This window comes from Ictidomys tridecemlineatus, chromosome 5 (genome assembly GCF_052094955.1).
Source record: "Ictidomys tridecemlineatus isolate mIctTri1 chromosome 5, mIctTri1.hap1, whole genome shotgun sequence".
Lineage (NCBI taxonomy): Eukaryota > Metazoa > Chordata > Mammalia > Rodentia > Sciuridae > Ictidomys > Ictidomys tridecemlineatus.
Genome location: NC_135481.1, coordinates 122,257,876 through 122,276,155, shown reverse-complemented (window position 1 = coordinate 122,276,155; position 18,280 = coordinate 122,257,876). Strand labels below are relative to the sequence as shown.

At 57.0% G+C, this 18,280-nt stretch overlaps 1 protein-coding gene and 2 long non-coding RNA genes across 7 annotated transcripts; 2 read left to right on the top strand and 1 right to left on the bottom strand.

Annotated features, from left to right (window-relative positions):
• Positions 1-1,765: 1,765 nt before the first annotated feature.
• Positions 1,766-16,000, bottom strand: Exoc3l4 (exocyst complex component 3 like 4). Of its 5 annotated transcripts, none has more exons than XM_078050958.1 (13): positions 15,836-16,000; positions 15,149-15,239; positions 10,439-10,848; positions 8,911-9,568; positions 7,836-7,947; positions 7,569-7,691; positions 6,863-6,963; positions 6,582-6,662; positions 5,120-5,234; positions 4,542-4,661; positions 4,312-4,464; positions 3,524-3,645; positions 1,766-2,278 (listed from the first exon to the last, which is right to left on the bottom strand). In XM_078050958.1, the coding sequence occupies exons 3-13, from the start codon at positions 10,830-10,832 to the stop codon at positions 2,071-2,073; spliced, it is 2,187 nt and encodes a 728-aa protein (XP_077907084.1). In that variant the 5' UTR covers positions 10,833-10,848; positions 15,149-15,239; positions 15,836-16,000; the 3' UTR covers positions 1,766-2,070. The 5 variants fall into 5 exon arrangements, with proteins under 5 accessions (XP_077907084.1, XP_077907085.1, XP_077907086.1 ...); XM_078050959.1 differs by having other exon boundaries at positions 7,578-7,691; XM_078050960.1 differs by having other exon boundaries at positions 7,617-7,691.
• On the top strand, positions 2,275-7,241 carry LOC144377962 (uncharacterized). The gene is made up of 2 exons (XR_013439314.1): positions 2,275-2,796; positions 3,786-7,241. It is a non-coding gene; the product is annotated as an uncharacterized LOC144377962 (long non-coding RNA).
• Positions 15,179-17,530, top strand: LOC144377960 (uncharacterized). Its single transcript, XR_013439312.1, has 2 exons — positions 15,179-15,451; positions 15,829-17,530. It is a non-coding gene; the product is annotated as an uncharacterized LOC144377960 (long non-coding RNA).
• The last annotated feature ends 750 nt before the right edge of the window (positions 17,531-18,280 follow it).

The following is an 18,280-nucleotide window of genomic DNA, read 5'->3' as shown; positions in this document are numbered from 1 at the left end:
TCCTCACCACTGAGAATTAGCAGTCAAGACCAAAGCCTTCCCACATTTCATAGCCTGGGTTGGAAGCCTGGTCAGGCCCTGGAACATCACCTTCAGCCAAAGGCTCAGGCAGGGTCAAGCCAGTTAGGGTCAGGGTCAGAGTCAGGGGCTACAGGAGCTCAGTGAATAGCTTGGGCTTCAAAGGTAGGCTGGGGTAGCAGGACCTCTTTGGGGAGAACCTGGTCAGATAAGGCTTCCTCTCCCACCCCCATGCCCACACTGGCGATTGAACCCAGGAGTGCTCAACAACTGAGCTATACCCCCAGCACTTTTCATTTTATCTTGAGATAGGGGGTTTCATTAAGTTGCTCAGGCAGACCTTGAACTTGCAATCCTCCTGCCTTAGCCTCTCCAGTCGCTGGGATTATAGGAGTGTGCCACTGCACTGGGCCAGATTGCCTATTACCCTCCTCTGAACCCTATCGGCCACTCCCCCAGCAGGACACTGGTGGCTGCTGGGGGTACATGCGGGGTCAGGCAGGGGGAAAAACTGGCCAGTATTCTTCCCTTAGAGCCCTCCATTAGGGCAGATCCTTTCTTACATTCTGAACCCTGGGTTATGCAGACCCAAGACCACTTGCCCCACTGCCAGCCTGTTTCTCTACCAGCTCAGGTACTGCCTGACATCATGAGCACTCACAGTCCCTGCCCCCACCCAGACCTGAAGCCCGGGAACCCCAACATTACCTTACTTCCTCATTCCTGCCCTGCCTGATCCCACCCCACCCTACTCAGGGAGGTCTGGATAGTCCCTTGCCTGGCCTGCTCTGCCTCTGGCTTCAAGCCCTGGTGCATCCATGGGGGAGCAGGGACTGCTTCTGGCAACTGTTCCCAGAGGTGGTCAAAAGCTGAAGGCATTCAGTCCACTTGCCCCAGGTCCCCAGCTGACTCAGACCTTGCTCTGTGTCCCAGTGCAAATATCCCTGGGCACTGCCCCCTGGCTGTCCAGAGAGCAGGGAGGGGCCAGGGCGAGCTGGGAGAGATGCATCCCCCACTCACCTTGTACCTAAGCCCTCTCGAGATAAAAATTCATTGTTGGGACGTTGGCCCACCCTCAGTTACTTGGCCCAACTCCAGCCAGGGTCTAGGTCAGGTTCTGGCTCTGAGCTGTGAGGAGGGGCATCTAAGGTAGCTTGTCTCAGCTTCCTCTTAGCTCTCAGCCTTCCCGGAAAGCCTCAGCTGCTAATGCCAGCAGGTTCTCTGGTAGCCTGGCTCTCAGAGTGCAGGCAAATTCCAGAGAGAAGGGGCACACACAAGGGCGCTCTGCAGCTTCTCCTGGAAGCTCTCCCAATGCTGACACCTGCAGATCATGCCCCCAGATACACACTCAAGAGGCAGCACTCCCCTTAGAGTAACCTGACAACTTTCATTACTGGAAAGTCCCTGCCACATGCAACCCAAATATTTCAAGCCACAAGCCTTGGCCTGTTCCTGTCCCCCAGGAGCCTAGGCCTGCCTAGGATGAGGCAGAACAGTGCCCATCCCCACAGGGCAAGGCCAACTTAGCGAGACAAATGGACCCAGAGTCCCAAAGTCGAGGCCCGTTTTTCCTGTAGCATAGGCAGGCGCCTTCCCAGTTCTAGGCCTGCCTCAGTCTCTCTGTTGATATGATAGGTAGCAAAGGGTCACCCACCAAAAGGAGCCTTCCAGCATGGCCCTGAGTGCATGGGTCTAGGTCTCCCACTCCCAACCAGCTTGGCCCTGCCCCCTCAGTAGAGAGGCACCATTTTAATTCACATTTATTTTTTGAATAAATACTCCATTCTGCACTTTCAGACTGGGGTGGTGCTGGTGCTGGATAGTTACCAGAGCAGCTCTCCCTGGTCAGCTGCAGTAAAGAGATCTGCTACTCCAATATTCTCCCCCACAAATGTCTGAAATATCTTCATCTTTGCCTCCTGCTGAGCAGCCAAGCATGGCTGAGGACAAAGATTCCATGACTCTGGGCCTCAGAGTTGGAGGCAGGGCCTAATGACCTAATGACCGCCTGAATCCTAGCCTGGAGCTAAGTGCCACGCCCTGACAACCCCCTCAGGCCAGGGAGCCCTGGATGCAAGTGATCAGCTGGATCCTAAAAGTAGACAACTCGATCTCCCCGAAGAGCACGCGGTCCTGAGCGGTTCCTGAGCCCACAGCTTCAGTTGCAGCCCTCAGCCGGTCCTGGGCATGCTGCAGGAGGCTCTGGTTCCGACGGCGGCTCAGTCTACGCAGTGCCAGAATGGCCAGTATGTGGCTTTGCCTGCAGAAACACAAGGGTCCTCATTGCAGAGTTGCACCCCTTGACACTCCAACAACCGGGAACTGACGGAACCCCTGGGCCGGGGAGGAAGCATGAATCACTCAGCATTCCTGAAGCTCATCAGAGAGGACAGGACTGACCCAGGACAGGAGGAGGGGGCTCCGGAGGGAAGTGGAAGCATGGGACTGGGGGCAGGAGCACCGTACCTGGGCCTGGAGGGGCCAGGAACAGGCGCGCCGGGGAGGGGTCATGCCCACAAGGAAAGGCCCTGCGCAAAGCGAGGGAGTCGGGAGACCAGTCCAAGAAATGGTGCTGGTGGTGAGGGAGGGAGGGGGCGATGGGCTGCAGTGTGGGAGGTAGGGTTCGGGCCAGGAGACCTCGGGTCTGGGAAAGGTGTCCACGCTGCCAGCAGCAAGGAGCGAGGCGCCGTGGAGGCAGAAGACTCCCGCCCAAAGACATCTCGAGTTGCCCCCTCCCACGAGATCACAGTGAGGGGCTCTCAGAACCGCCCCCAGCAGGTAAGGAGGGTGCAGCGAGAAGGGGCTGGAGGGAAACCCCGGATCGATGTAATGTGGCAGTCACTCCAACCGGGAACAGCAGCCATGACCCAGGAACGAGGCTGGGCCAGGGACTTTCAGCAGCCTCCCCATCCTGGAATCTCCAAAGCCACCGAGTGCGCTGAACCGGGATTTCCATAGGCTCCGATGACTCACAGTTCCCCGCCCCCACTCCTGCAGCAAAGCCTTCCTCTTCTGGCCCATCGAAGTCTGGGGCATTCACAGGGGGCTTGTTCCGGGCTGGGGATCGCGGAGGCGGAGGCATGGCCCCCGCCCCTGAGAGTGATCGCGCCCTGAGACTGACCGGAACTCGGGTCGAGAATACACGGAAGGGCTCGTCTTGGTTCCAGGGCCGGGGTCAGAGGCGCCTCCCTGGATGCGGTCCTCACACACATGCGCATGCAGGTCCGCAGGTCCACGCTGGGTTCAAGTTCCACCCTCCGCTGGTTACCAGCCCACCCACTGCCACCTAGACCCGTGTGTGTGTGTGTGTGTGTGTGTGTGTGTGTGTGTGTGTGTGTGTTTCTGGGGATTGAACCCAGGCCTTTGTGCGTGCAAGGCAGGCACTCCACTAACTGAGCTATATCCCCAGCCCTGCCACCTAGACTCTTGAGAGGGAGCAAATGTCAAGCTTCAAGTTCCCTGGCTCTCGTTGGGAACCTAGTTGGGGCGCAGGTGGGCTACGAACCTGATGTCGGGGTAGCTCTGGATGAGTGTCTCCAGGTGCTGTCCAATGTCGTCTTTGTAACTCTCACCCAGGATCTCCGCCACGCAAGGGATGGCTTGGTTAAGCCATGTGGCTTCAGAGCCCTTTCCAGACAGGAAAATATGTGTGGGCTGGGCCACCGCTCCCAGTAGCCCCTGCCTGCAGCCTCTCCTTTAGTGCACCCTAGCCCTGCAACTGCCTGGCAGCAGTCCCCCATGTGACTGCCTCATGTCCCTTCCCACAGCTGCAAGGGACACAGAGCTGGGCACTGAAGTTGCATCTGCAACACAGTATTCGTCTTCCTGCCTACCTCCAGCACACGTGTTTTCCCCGTCTCTGCCCAGACAGGAAGACTGAGGCCCCAACCAGGAAGTGCTGCCAGGAACTATTGTGAGTGAGGGATCAGCAACCCAGATAAAGGGTGTGTGGGGAGCAGGGACTGCCTGGGCTCCCAGGGCTCCTAGGAGTGTCTGTAGTGCCTAGGGGCCTCCAGGAGGCTTTGCCCATCAGATAGGGCTGCAACCCTTGCTCCTTCCCTTAAAGTCCAGGTAACTGCACATGTATGCAAAGTGTCCCCTTCGGCTGCCCCGCTGATCCCAAACACCCAGCCACCCTCCCTCCTGATAGAGCATGCAGAGGAGAACTTTTGCTGCCCAAGGCCAGCTGAGTGCTAGGCCCCTTCCCCCAATCCCAACCTGATTCTCTGTAGTGCAGAATAGAAATAATAGGAGGCGCTAGTGGAGGGCCTGATGGCTGAATGCTGCTCCTACCAGGCCCTGGAAGGTGTCACTGATTGCCTGGGCATCCAGATTCATCTTCTGGGAGCCATTCACACGCTCCACGCCCCGAAACCGCTCACGGGGCCTCAATGCCTGTGCCAGGTACTCCCGGACAATGTAACGGTGCACCTCCTGCAGAGTCTCCTGGGCAGGCATGGACAGGGTCAGGGTCAACAACCCCAGCCCCTGGGCACCCTGCAGGGCCCTCCCCCTCCAAGTACCTTTGCCAGTGTTGGGGTTACATGCTTGAGGTGGTGGGCAAAGGCCACCACCTTGTCCATGATGGGATGCAGTGTGTCCTGTGTCAGCCAGCTCTTGGTGTTTAGGGCCCCGAAGAGTGGCTGGGAACAGAGAGGTATGGGAGTGAGCCCAATGCACCATCCCTGACCTCCTTTTCTGCTGGATTCCCTGTGCCATCCGTCTCCTAGCCACCCATTGTGTCACTGGGCCTTTCCCAGAATGCCTCCTCCAGGCAGAAGCTCCAGTGGCAGGGTTTGAATTTTAGTGACCATCCTGCTTAGGGTGTGCCTGGGGACAACTTGAGGGTCAGGGTGAAGGGTCTAGGCCTGATTCCTTGGACCCACTATCCTGACCTCTTAGAGGTCAACAGAAGGGGCGAGTTTCCCAAGTATCGCTGCTCAATTGGAAGCTCATCAGGGCCCTGCCCATCCCCCAAACACAGGGCCCTGAAACTGCCCCTGGGGTTTCAAATGAATGCTGGGACATGGACCCAGACTCCATGGAATAGGTGACACCTACTGGCTATGGCAAGTAGGAAGGAAAGGGCTGTACCATTCACCTGTACATCATGCTGCAAGCCCTGGAGCAAGTGCTTCTGGAAGTTACAGGTAGCAGACACTAGCGGCTTCTCCAGCTCCTCTAGAGTTCCTGGGAACCTAGCCAGAAGACTGGTCCTGGGAAGGTCCAAGACAAGTGAAGAGATGGCCATGGGGGAGTGGCTGGGAAACAAGACCCAGCACACACCCCTGGACGCTGGGCATTGTACAAGCTCCATTCATTTAGACTATAGTGTGAAGGATGGTCCCTGGAGCTGCATAGTGCAAGCCCTAGGAGCCAGTCATAGAAGGGATAGACCAGCTTCCTTCTGGCAGCTCTGGGACTTGGGCCCCAGACTCCAGGGAATAGATCACACCTGCTGGGAAGCAGGAAGAGAAAATCCCCTATCCCTTGGTGATGGGACAGTGCAACACAACCATGCTGGGTAGAGACCCTCCACTGAACTTCATCATTTCCTGCTGAAGGAAACTGAGGGTTAGGCTACACCCAGTCCCCACAGGCTAGGAACAGCAGGGCAGGCTGAAGTTCTGTCACTGCCTACCAAGGGGCGGAGAATGCTCCCTGGCCATGAGCCAGCCCCCAGGGTCTCAGTGCTGAGGAGCAGCCTGGTAGTGTGAGGCCCTGGGTTCCATCCTCAGCAACAAGACAGAGACAGACAGACAGATATAGGCCTGGTTCATGTCCTGGCTCCACCACCCACTGGTTACAACAGTGGACAAGGGTCATTTCCAGAGCCTCCACTTCCCCACTGGTAGGTGGGTTCAAGACCCTCTGGAAGAACGGCATTAGGTGGGTAGAGCACACATATGACTGGCACATCCCAAGTGTCCACAAGAAGGCGGAGTTCCCACAGCTCTAGAGAGCAGATGCCCTGGTCCCACCCTAGATGAGGAAAGAGGTGTACAGCTAGCCAGCGACAGACTGGGATCCGACGGGTGGCCCAGAGTCTGCCTTCTGCAGTGGGAGGACACCAAGGCACAGTGGAATTGGAGGCACAGAAGCAATCTGCCCATCCCCCAGGGAGGGCTTTCCCCTGCTGGGAACAGAGCGGCCCAGACCCCACACAGCACAGCCCGGGGTGGAGTGTCAGGGAGGGCTTCTCTGAGGAGGGGGTGCACCCCCAAAGGAAGAAGTCTGGCTGGGACGAAGGGAGAAAAAACAGCCCTGCGACTAGGGCAGTGGGCCTCCTTGGCCACTGATCAGCGCTAAGCCCTCTCGCATCCCTCTCAAGGCCCCAGCTCGGCTGGGCTGAATGAGGTCAGCATGGCAGGAGCCGGGGCGGAGAGCGTCGGTCCCTGGAGGTGTTAAGAGCCTGCTGGAATTCACACTCCGGGAGCGCCCTCCACGCCGGGTCCCAGCTCCTCTCTCCATCACTCGCGGCCTCCCGGAAGGTTTCCAGAGCTCGCGCGCCTCCTGCTGGCCACGCTGGGCAGTGCTCCTGCGGAAGAGCTAGAGAGACCTACCTCAGCTCCTCGAAGGCGTTAATGTAGGCGCCCAGGTGCGGCTCGCTCACCGCCTCCGACTCCAGAAAAGACTTTTCAAACCTGGGGGCAGGGTACGCAGAGGCCTTGGGGATCACTCCCGCCTGCTCTATGACCTCGGGCTCCCGCCCAAACTTCAAGAACTGAGATGAAGGTCTCTCCCTCCCACTGGACTCTTGCATCCTGAGTCCACAGGGTGGACGCCGCCCACTCCTGGCCCCACCATTCCATCTACCCGACTCTGGCCGAGGACGCGCACGCACCTGGGCAGGAACAGGCGCAGCGCCCGCGCGCAGATCCGCAGGGTAGTGGCTTCTAGCTCCGCGGAGATAGCGCCCGCCGCTTTCACATGCTCCGCCACCAGCTGCGAGCCACACTGAGTTGAGCGCGGTCGGGGGCCCCAACCCGGATTCCCGGATGCTTATGGCCCTATGATGTCTCCAGCCCACCCCGCTCTGCCTCATAGTCACGGTTCCAGCTTTTCTTTTTTTTTTTTTTTTTTTTTTTTTTTTTTTTGTACCGGAGGTTAAACCCAGGGGTCCTTAACTACTGAGCCACATCCCAGGCCCTTTTATTTTTTATTTTGAAACGGTCTCACTAAGTTGCTTATGTCCTCATTAAATTGCTGAGTCTGGCCTTGAACTTGCAATCCTCCTGCTTCAGCTCTTGAGCCACTGGGATTACAGGACCGCTCCAGCTTTAAGCAGGGCCCAACCTGAAGGTCAACTCCCCACACGTGGTCCACCAGTCAATCAGGAGCTGTACCCCAGCCTAGCCATGTGCCCCAGGGGTCCCTGGTCCCACCCCACCGGAGGCCTCAGGCTCCCTTTAATAGGGAGGAATGGTTAGCACTGGATATGATAGCTCTGGGGTCCCACCTCGGGCCTAAGGTCTGAACACAAGCCCCTCCCCCCCGACTCCCCCCCTCACTGCCCGCCTCCCCCCACCCCCGTCTCCTCCCAGGCCCACCATGTGGACATCAATGGACAGGGATGCATGGTAGAGGCCCTGAAGCACCTCAGGGGCTTCCCCGGCTGCCCAGCGATTCTGCTCCAGCTGCAGGATGCCCTCGAAGCAGCTTGTGATCTTGGTCTTTGGGGAGAAGGATAAGGCTACCGTGAGACCCTTCCAGGAGGGGGTTCTGTCCCCCACCCGCCTCCAGAACCCCTCTTGCGCCCTCCTGGGACCACCCTCCCCCAGGATTCTGCCCCTGGATCCAGGCCCAACTGGCATTACCTCCAAGAAACTGGTGTAGTCGCTCTCCAGTCGAGCCCACACGTCAGGCGCTAGGAGTGGGGGCAGTGGTTCCGTGAGCAGTGCCAGGTCCGGGGCGCCCAGGAAGTCAGGGCTGGAAAACCGTGAAGTGGGGGTGCTGGCCTGGGTTGGGCTCCAATGCTGCAGGGAGTCCCCCCTTATAATAGGCTCACAGTCTAAAGGTATTGCGCAGGGCCCTGAGCTTGGATTTCTGTTCACACATTGCATCCCCATCCACCACCCCTGCCCTCTAGGGGTGCATGCCACTAACTCCCTCCCCCGGAAGCTTCTGACCGCTGGATTTCCTGGCATTCCAGCAGCTGTGCCTGCTCTGAAAAGAGATGTCCAAATGGACCTCTGCCAGGCTGCCTCAGTGGTGACCTCTACCCTCATGGTTGGCCTACACCCAAGACTCGGCTCTAAGCAACACACACACAGAGTACAGCTCAGGGACCCATCTCCATCCAACCCACACCAGAGAGGGGCTGGTACCAGCCTGAGGTCAATACAGCAATTTAAGGAACCCAGGATTTTCAGGCAGCCTTCTTCCCCAGGCATTCCTGCCTCTGATGCTGGGAACCATCGGTTCTGAGAGGTAATCCGCCCCATCACATCTCAGAGCTAGAGGTGGAACCCTCAACAGGTTGTACCCTGCACTTGGGTTCCCATCTGATGGGGAAAGTGGGGGTCAGCCTACACTGAGGCTGTGAACCCACAGGGGTGTCCTGCCTGGAGAAGTGCCTTTCTCTATGGTACACACAGGCACCTTGTGCACTAGCATAAGTCCTCTAACTGGGCTCCCTGCTCCCATGGGAATCTCTCCACGGAGACTTTCCAGCTTCAGGAAGCTGCTCAGGAGTGGGTCCCTAGGAAAGGCTGGGGTGGGAGTCACAGCCTAACAGGAAGGAAAGAATGCCAAAGTCCCTGTGAGGGGCAGGGAGGGTTTCACCAGCTCTCTCCCAGGGAGAGAATGAAGAAGAAAGGAACCCGGGGCAAGTTTCCCAAGGCCTCCAATTGAGTCCTTTCTCGCCCTGTGGCGCAGTGGCTCTGGCCTCACCTGCCATAGACATTGGCTGCCCAGTCCAGCAAAAGGTAGAGCTGCTCACAGCCGCGGGCGGCTTGCGCGAGCTCCTGCAGGCGCTGGGCCACCGCACTGTGGAAGGCGCGGAGGTAGGTTTCCCACGCTGGGAAGCCGGCGGCCGCGTAAGCCGGTTGCACCACCAGCCGCACCTTCTGCAGATCACGTCGAACCAAGCCACCAAGCTCTGCCAGAAGCTGAGCTAGGTCGGAAGCGCCCTTGTCAGGCTCAGAAGTCAGCCCCCGGGCGTCTGACCGCTGCACTCGCTCCTGCGCGCTGCGCCGCACCGCGTCCTCCCAGTGCTGGCGCCAGTGGCGAGGTGTGCGCAGGAAGTCGCCGTCGGCTGGGAGCTCCGGGTGGGCCTCCTCTTCTGCGCGCACCAGCCGGGCCACTTCAGCAAGCGCGGCCTGGTCTATGCCTTCGGGACCCAATGTCTCGCGCACGATGGCGCCAATCTCCGCCGCCAGCCCATCGTAATGTAGGCACACGTCCATGGCGCGCCGCGCAAAGGCAGTGGGGTCCTGCTCAAAGGTGCGAGAGGCTTTCTCTGTTACTAGCTTTGTCTCCAGGTACCGGAGCTGTTCGAAAGCAGCTAGCAGCTGCCGCTCAGTGATGAGGTCAGCCACGGATTTGCCTTCTGTAAGGGCAGATGACAAGAGGAGTAGTGAGATGAACCACCCCGGGACCCTGGGCTGAACTGAGACCTGGAGGTCCCTGTCAAATCCTGCCCAGGGCAGCCCAGTCCCTCCCTTGACCGCCCTGGGCCCAGCTGAAAACCTTCACAGGCAGCCTCACCTGTCAGGAGCCCTTGCTCATAATCACATTGGTAGAAATAGGACCGGAGACCCAAGCCTGGCTGGAAAGAGCAATTTGGACCAGTCTCTGCTCTCCCCACTTGCAGTTCATACCTTCCTCCTTGCTCTGTGGAGCTAGCCCTAGTGGCCTCATGTGCAGCCCAGATGGCAAGTGTAATAGGTCAGATCTCTGGCTGCATGTGTCCTGTGATGCCCAGGCTTCTGCCCCAGCATCTAGAGTCAATGTTTCTGGCTGCTTGGCTCCCTGTCAGCCCCACGCCCAGGAGCCCTCTTCTACCTGCATCCTTCTTTCAGGGTCCAATTTGTCCTCTTCTGGGCAGTCCCAGAGCCTCCTCTACACCCTCTGTGACTCCCTAATCAGAGAGGGTGGGTGCCCTGGTTTGACCAGGAACCAGGCTGTGAACATCTGTGCAGAGGCTTCTGTAGTCATGCAAATCCTGTTTCAAATCTCATTTCTCTGCTTCTCCAGCTGTGTGGCTGGAAGGAAGCCACTTAAAATGAGCCTCACTTTTCTCATTTGCCTAGTGGGGGCTTCACCTAAGACACTGTTAAGAACCTGAAGTGAGGTTGTGCAGAAGGCAGGGTTTGAGGGAGCTGGGCCTCAACGAGAGGCTGTTGGAAGCCCTGGCTCAGCAGCTGCCTCCTCTGGCTCAGTTTCCTCTCTTGCTCAGTGTTGTCAGTGAGGCCCTCACCTGCCTCAGGTTCCAGGTCTCCAGGCCCCACCCGGGTGGATGCCTGCTGGCTGACACCATCTGTGAACACACACGGCTCCTTTGCCGTAGCAGCCCCCTGGGAGTGGCCAGCAGCTGGACCTTCATCCGGAGTTCGCCGGAAAGACCGGAACAGGGAGCTTCGCCTGAGCCAGCCTGGGTCCTCCTTGGAAGCCTGAGAGGCCTTCTGGCTTGCCCAGGAGAAGGCCCGCTTCAGGGTGTCCAGGCCTGGCCTTGTGGTATCCTCCTGGTGGGCGTTGGGCTCCTTTCCACTGCTGATCTGCCCAGTAACCTGAGCTGGGGTCTGGGTTTTCAGCTCAGGCTCCTTGGGGCTCTGCAGCTCTGGCCCAGGGGTCACTGTCCGTGGTGACAGCATCTTGGCAGCAGGAGAACTGGGGATGAGAAGGAGATTCAGGAGGCCCGCAGGGTTCCCAGCCTCAGGAAACAGACACAGAACCCTTGGGAGCCCCATGGGACTTGACTAGACCCAGGGCCCCTGTCAACCTTCCTGGAAGCAGCAACCCTCAGTCTGTCCAAAAGGAAGTGTCAGCAGGCAACTACCTGGGCTACTGCCAGACTATCTAGCAGGCCACTAGGAAGCTTTCCCTGCCACCACTCCACAAAATGCCTACCCCCATGCCCAACAGCAATTCAGCCTTCCAGACCAGCCCTTCCCACTAGAATTGGGGGGATGGGGTGGAACATGCAGATTCTGGGGCCTAGTCCATTCCACAGCCCACAGAAGGGCAGGGCCCAGCAACCACATCTGGGACTTTGGTACTGTAGGTTCTGAGACCCCAAATCCCCCTCTCCCTCCCTCCACCAGCCCTTTTACTGCCTAACCCCTTCCACCTGAAAATCCAGACTGCTTCTGCTTAAAGATGAGGTAGGGACCCCCACGGGAGTCTATGCCTTTTTCTTCTGAGCTGGAGAGAGCTGCTGTGGGGCTTGAGGGCACTGGCTTAAGCCACCCTGCTGCTTATCGAGACCACACAGCCTAAAGGGAAGGATGGTAGGAGGGGCCTCGGGTTTATATTTAACAGGGGGTGGAGAGGGTTTCCATGTTCTTTCCCACCCACTGTACGGCCCACTCCCCTTCCCCATCTCCACCACAGAGAGTGAGGTGGGGGTCCCAATGGGAGCACACATACCACCCTCTGCAAGGCTCTACCACATCCCCTTTCAGCCTGAACCTAGCCAGGATGTTTGCTTTTCTGGCTTTAGGCTAAGTTGGGGGTGGGAGAGTAGAGGGAGAGCTAGCTCTCCAGCAGGCAGGCCGCAGGCTGGGACCTTCCACCTGCCCTGTTGTGCAACGGGGCAGGGTGGGGGAGGGTTTGGGCTAGTAAGGTATCACTTTATCCTTGGAGAAACTGAGGCCAAAAGAAGGGCTGGATAGATGTACTGAAGTTGCAGCCCAACAGAGGCAGAGCCCACAGCTCCTCCCAAGGGCTACCCATCACCCCAGGCACCAAGCAAAGCCCCGGCTGGAGCCAGCACAAGACCTCTGGGTGGCACCAGGCTAGAACTGCCCCTCCTTGGGCCTCAGTTCGCTCTGACCCTCACCCACCCCTATGCCCTCCAGCAAGGTTTCTGTTCAGGGCCAGCTGACACCTACCTTCCTCCAGGATCCAGAGGCCACTGGGCAGCTGGAAGAAGGCCCAGTTGAGGGAAACAGACACAGGTGATTGATGGGGACCTTATCAGCCCCACCCCGGCCACAGGTCACCATCCTCCTCTGGAGCCAGGGTTCAGGGACCCTGGCCCACTCAGACTTAATCCACACATGGCAAGGATCTAACCACCTCCCCTGTCCTCTTCCTGGGTCCCCTCAGTACCTGGCTTGGGGGACTGGTGCCCACAGAGCAAAAGCACAAAAGAGCCAGTTACAGCTCAAACTGACATGCCTGACACAGATCAGGTCCCCAAGACAACAAGGCTGCTGGATTCATTTGCCTCACGTCATAAGAGAGGAGCCTGAGGCCCACAGCTGGCTCTTGCCTCAAGCCATCGGCTCAGGGGTGGGAGAGCCAGGGCTGAGCCAGGTCTGCCTGGAAACAGGGAGCAGAGGCTCTGCTGTCCTCATCCCGCAGCACCAGGACCTCAGGGTTCTGCCCACGGAGCTCTCTGGCAGAGGACCCCATAGAGGACAGGGGTGTCCTGAGAGAGGTCAGACTTAGCAGTTCTCTCCTAGGGAGCCCAGGGATGGATTTTAGGGAAGGTGGGACAGCTGAGCAGGTGGATCTCAAGGGAGGTCAACAGGCAGAGGCTTGGGGCTCCCACAGCCTGCAACCACAGCACCAGGGACCCTGAAGCTCCCAGCAGCTTCCCCCAAAATTCTTGACCTTCCCGGTCCAAAGGGATCATTCCTCGCTTTAAGCCATTCCATGGCTCCCTAGTGCCCTCAAGCCAACCCTGAGACTTTTCTGGACTGAACCTTCTCTGGCTCCAGCCCATCCAGTCTTATAGGCCTCCTTTCTGTCTCCCTGAATGTCAGCCTCCAGGCTGTTCCTCAGGCTCATCCCCCTAACCTCCCTTCCTCTGTCCGCCAATCCTGACCTGCGTTTCAGGAGCTGAGGGCACCCCCACCTCCAAGACTCCTCCAACAGTGCTGTGTGATGTGCTTTCACCATCTGACTGCCCAGTGGGCACTCAGGACTGTCCCTGCAGTGACGTGGCCCTCCTTCCTGACCTGCACTCTCTGTCCATCTCCCCTTCCCTACCACCCCAGAGCACAGTCTAGAAAAAGAGTGAACCATTCAGTGTAAGGGGTGCCCCCTCAACCCTAGGCTGGTCTGGCCAGGTGCTACCCTGGTGCCCTCTGGGCTGACCTGTGGGCCCCCACCCCTGAGCCTGCCCAACATGGCCATGGGGCCTCTCTCTGACTCTCCTGTTTCCCTGTCCGTCACTGCGCTGAGCATCCAGGGAGGCCCACCTTCTGTGCCCTAGCTCCCTGACGGATCCGCACTGGCGAGTTCTAAGGTCCTTCAGACCCAGGCCAGCCTGAGCCCTGGGCCCTGAACCACACACTCTCTGGGTCAGGCTGCCACATCTGTTGCAGGGCCAGTGGCAGGGGACTAAAGTCACACAGAAGAACAATCATGGGAACTCCCACCCTGGTCACCGGGTTGTAACTGAGAATTCAAGTCTGTGCTTTCCCTCCCTCCCTAACCCCAGCCTCTCTTCTAGACCTTCCCTCTACAGCAGCTCTGGTCCTCAGTCAACCCTCAGTGCTCACTGCGCCCTCTTTTCCCCACCCTCCCTGGGAAGGGCCATCACATCCTTTAAAGCTCAGAAATGGCCACTGTGACCTGGGCCAGAAGTGCCCCCCCAGTTCCCACCTGCCATCCCCCTCCACCTGATCACAGCCTCCTAATCGCTCTCCGTCCTGAACTCCTTGGGTTCCTGGAGCAGAAGGGAGGCCTTGCTGAAACCCCAACCTGCCTAGAAAGCTTTCCTTGCAAGAGGGAAGTCTGAGAACATGGGAAAGAACAAGGATGTCTGTTCCCGTTAATATTCTAAGTTGTTTGCCTAGAAGAACTAATTCGGGCAAAAAGGCAAGAAAAAATAAATAATAACTATAAATATTAGGGAGAAACAGATAAAACTGTCATTCACTGGTGATGTGATTATCGGCTTAGAAAATCTGAGACTGAAAATAACGAGAGCTACAGAAGAGTTTGGTGGGTAAGTTTCATGGATTGATTTTGGAAATACAATCAGTAGCTCTCCTACACCCAGCAAAGCCTATTAGAAAAACACACTTTAAGAAAGTCATTTGAGCCAAGTGCAGTGGCACACACCTGTAATCCGAGGGACTCAGAAGGCTGAGGCTAGAGGACCACAAATTCAAAGCCAGCCTCAGTAATGTAGCCAGGCCCTCAGCAATTTAGCAAGACCCTGTCTCAAAATAAAAAATAAAAAAAAAGGGCTAGGGATGTGGCTCAGTGGTAAAATGCCCCTAGGTACAATTCCTAGTACTCCCCCAAAAAGTCACTTAAAGCCAGGCACAGTGGCATACATCTATAATCCCAGGGACTCAAGGAGGCTGAGGCAAAAGGGTTTGCAAGATGGAGGCCAGCCTTAGTAGTTTAATGAGACCCTAAACAACTTGGTGAGACCCTGACTCAAAATAAAAAATATGAAGGACCAGGAATGTAGCTCAATGGTAGAGCATCCTTGAGTTCAATCCCCAGTATCAAAAAGAAAAAGAAAAGAAAGCACTTGAAAGTCTTTTTTTCCAGGCTGGAGTTATAGCTCAGTGGTAGAGCACTTTTCTCACACATATGAGGCACTGGGTTCAATTCTCAGAACTAAATTAAATAAATAAATAAATGTGTTGTGTTCATCCAAAAAAAAAGTCTGTTTTTCCAGTGACTTGAGGAAGAATCACAAGTTTGAGGCCGCCCTGGGCAACTTGGTTTAACTCTGTCTCAAAATTGAAAAATAAAATAAAATAGAATAAAAAGGGCTGGGGGTATAGCTCAGTGGCAGAATGCCAGGGTTTAATCTCTAGTACTGGGCTCGGGGTGGGGACAAAAAGGCCCCCTTCACAGTAGCCAAAAACCAGAACGCTCCCAGGCTGCCATCACCCTGAAGAACAACCTCCTCCTTAGCTTGGAATCCGAGGCCCTTCCTCACTGCCCCTTGTGCTCTGCCCCACCCTGTCACCACTCTGACCCCAGAAGCACTCACCACTCCTCCACACCTTTGCACAGACTTGTGACCTCAGCCACACTTTCTCCAGCTGCCTGCTCCTTCGGGCGTAGCAGAAGAGGCTCCTCCTCTGAGGAGCCCCAGGTCACAGTCAGCACCTCCTGTTGTGGGTCCAGTCCCAGCCCTGGCCACACTATCTCCATGATTAAGGGGCAAGTACATAGTCTGGGATGTCTCTGCCTGTGACCAGGAGCCTGCGGAGCAGGGAATGGACCTGACCCAGCCCCCAGCCAGGGCCGGTGCAGGGCAGGTGCCCAGGGAAAATGGATAAGTGGATCTAAGGTATGGTGTGAGTCTGGGGATATGTCCACGCTTAGTGTACGTGAGCTTTGCATGTCTGCACATGGGCCTGTCTCCTGTGTGTGACTGTTCAGTAGGTGTGTGCCTCAGGGGGCTCCAGGGGGCTTTCTCCAGGGTCCACCTGTGTCTGTCTGCATCTTCATGAACACCTTCATGTCTTGTGCATGTGTCTCTGTGCTTTCTGCTTGTGTGTGTGACTGCCTGGGTATGAGGGCGGATGAATCCCTGTGGCTGAGCGGGCACTGTGGCCCAGCCAGCCTGGGCTGGAAGGCCACTAGCAGAGCTGCAGTGGTTTCAGTCCCTTGAGTCCCTGCCAGCTATCTGCAGCTCCCGTCCGCCCTTCTGCCCCACCTAACCAGGACATACCTGAGGGAGCAGACACTGAGCCCAGGCAGACGGTGCCCTGGAAAAGCCGACTGAGTGAGACCCTGAAAGTCGGGTCCAGGCCTGAGACCTCCAAAACAGCCCGAGTGACCAACAGCTGGGACTTCCCAGCCGCGCGGTCAGCACCGCCCAGGCCCACTGGGCCCCACCCCCACCCCCACCCCATCCTCAACCCAGACCCCATACTTTCACTTTCAAAAGAGTCCCGCCCTTTTCCAGAGGCAATCATTCCAACCTTTGATCCCCCTGGCAAACTGAAGCAGAGACAGAGGGCCAGAGGCCTCTAGAGGGAAGGGAGAGAGGACCATTTTTGGGACCTGGACTGAGGCAGTGGGGGTGAATGTTAGCAGGGACTGCCACCAACCCCTTCTGTGGCCAGAGGCCAGGGGCACAGGCATTGACTCAGGGGACACTACCTTGAGGGAAGGGGCTCCAGCACCAGGCCTATCCATCAAATTCATCCCAAGGCCCCTTGCACCCTGCTGTGGTTGAAAGCCAGAGCAGAAACTTTTGCCTGGCTAGGTTAGGGAGTCCCTGGGTTCTATCCCCAGTCCAGGATGAGAGAAAAAAGTGCACTCACAGGGACACCCATGGAGTAGTTGTCCCCTCCATTCCTGAGGAGTGAGGAGGGGCAGTGTCTGGGCCGGGGGCAGTACAACTGCAGAGGTGTGGCTGAGCCTGATGCCAAGGGACAAGGGCCCCACTCCCCCACATCAAGTCAGGTTGAAGGCATTTTGTGGGGAGGGTCACAGAGCCCTCCTGGAGGAGGAAGCCCCCACCCCTTCCCAGGGGGATTCCAAGCAAGCGTCCTCAGAAAGAAAGTCAGGGAAAATCCAAGGAGGACAGATTCTGGCCTGTCCCACTCTGGACTGGAACCAGCTAGCTGCCCCAGGCAGGATGCTGAGTGTGTTAGTGTCCCAGGGTCACCATGCAAAGCACCACAGACTCGGGGGCTTAAACAATTTATTCTCTCACAGCTCTGCAGACCAGGGATAAGACCAAGATGCAGCAGGGCTGGTTTCTCTCCTCGAAGGTCTGTAGGTGGCTGCCTTCTCCCAGCACCTTTACCTGGTTTTCACTCTGTGCATGTCTGTATCAATTTCCTTTTTCTATTGGATGAGGGCCCAATCTGATGACCTCATTTTAATTATTTACTTTCTTAAAGAGCCCATCTCCAAATAAGGTCGCCTTCTGATGTTCTGGGGTTAAGATTTCAACATATGAAATTGGGGGGAAAATATTCAGTCCATAGCAAACTGGAAGGTACCCAGGATGTTGCCCAGGCATCTGCAGACAGGCCGTTTCAGATCCAAAGACACCAGCACTCCTTCAGATAGGCATCTTGCTAACCTAGCTCCTGAGCCCTGGGTCCCCTCTATGGAGTGGGAAGAGTCGCAGTTCCAGCCTCCAAGGAACACAGCAGGCTTGTGGTCCTGTGCTCCCAGCTCTGCCTGGCTTTCCCTCTGGTCCCCAACAGTTAGAGGAAATGAGAGATGAGAAGTAATTAGCACAACTCAAGACACAGGGCAAGAGCCGGGGGCAGTGACTCACACCTGTAATCCCAGCAACTCGGGAGGCTGAGGCAGAAGGATCTCAAGCTCAAAGCCAGCGTAAGCAACTTATTGAGGCCCTGAACAACTCAGAGAGACCCTGTTTCTAAATAAAATATAAAAAAGAGCTGAGGATGTGAATCAATGGTTAATGCCCCTGGGTTCAATCCCCTGTACCAAAAGAGAGAGGTGGGGGTAGGGGCCCAAGATGAGTGCAGCCAGGTTATATCAGGGTCCTTGGACCTCCAATTATGGGTCATCTTCACTCAAGTCCTAGGGGCCTGAACAGCTGGTGGTGCCCAGGGCCTGGGGCCTGCTCTCAAGCTCCCAGTGACACTCCAGGCCTGGGTCCACTTTCCAACTTGTGGTTGTTCTTTTATTCTGTTTCCATGTTTTTTTCCTCTAACTTTCCCAGTAAAATCCCTGTAGAAAAGTCCCTGCCTTGTCTCAGGGGAGGCTGGGGCACAGGCCTGGCCTGGCAGGGGACAGAAGACAGAGCAGGGAGCAATTGAGAGGGAGAAGCATGGCTGGGGCCATGCACAGAACACTTCCTGAGCCTCGGTTTACTACTCCATAAAGTGGAGTTATTGGGGGGACCGAAGGGACTCACCTCAGTTGAGGACCTGGCTCCTAGGTAGGGGAGGGTGAGGAGAAGGACCCTCACCACCAGCTGCCTGCCTCTCCTAGGGTTCTTTTTGAGTCAGGCAGTGACAGCAGAATTCAGATGCCAGAGGCGTCAAACCACCTACACTGTTCTGGGTCCAGGGTGGAGCCCTATCTGAGGTCAGGAGCCCCTGGTTTTATCTTCCACTCCTCCACCGGCTGCAGGGCACGGCAGGGGTAGTGCCTGCTCTGAGTCTCCATCCTTCCTGCCAAC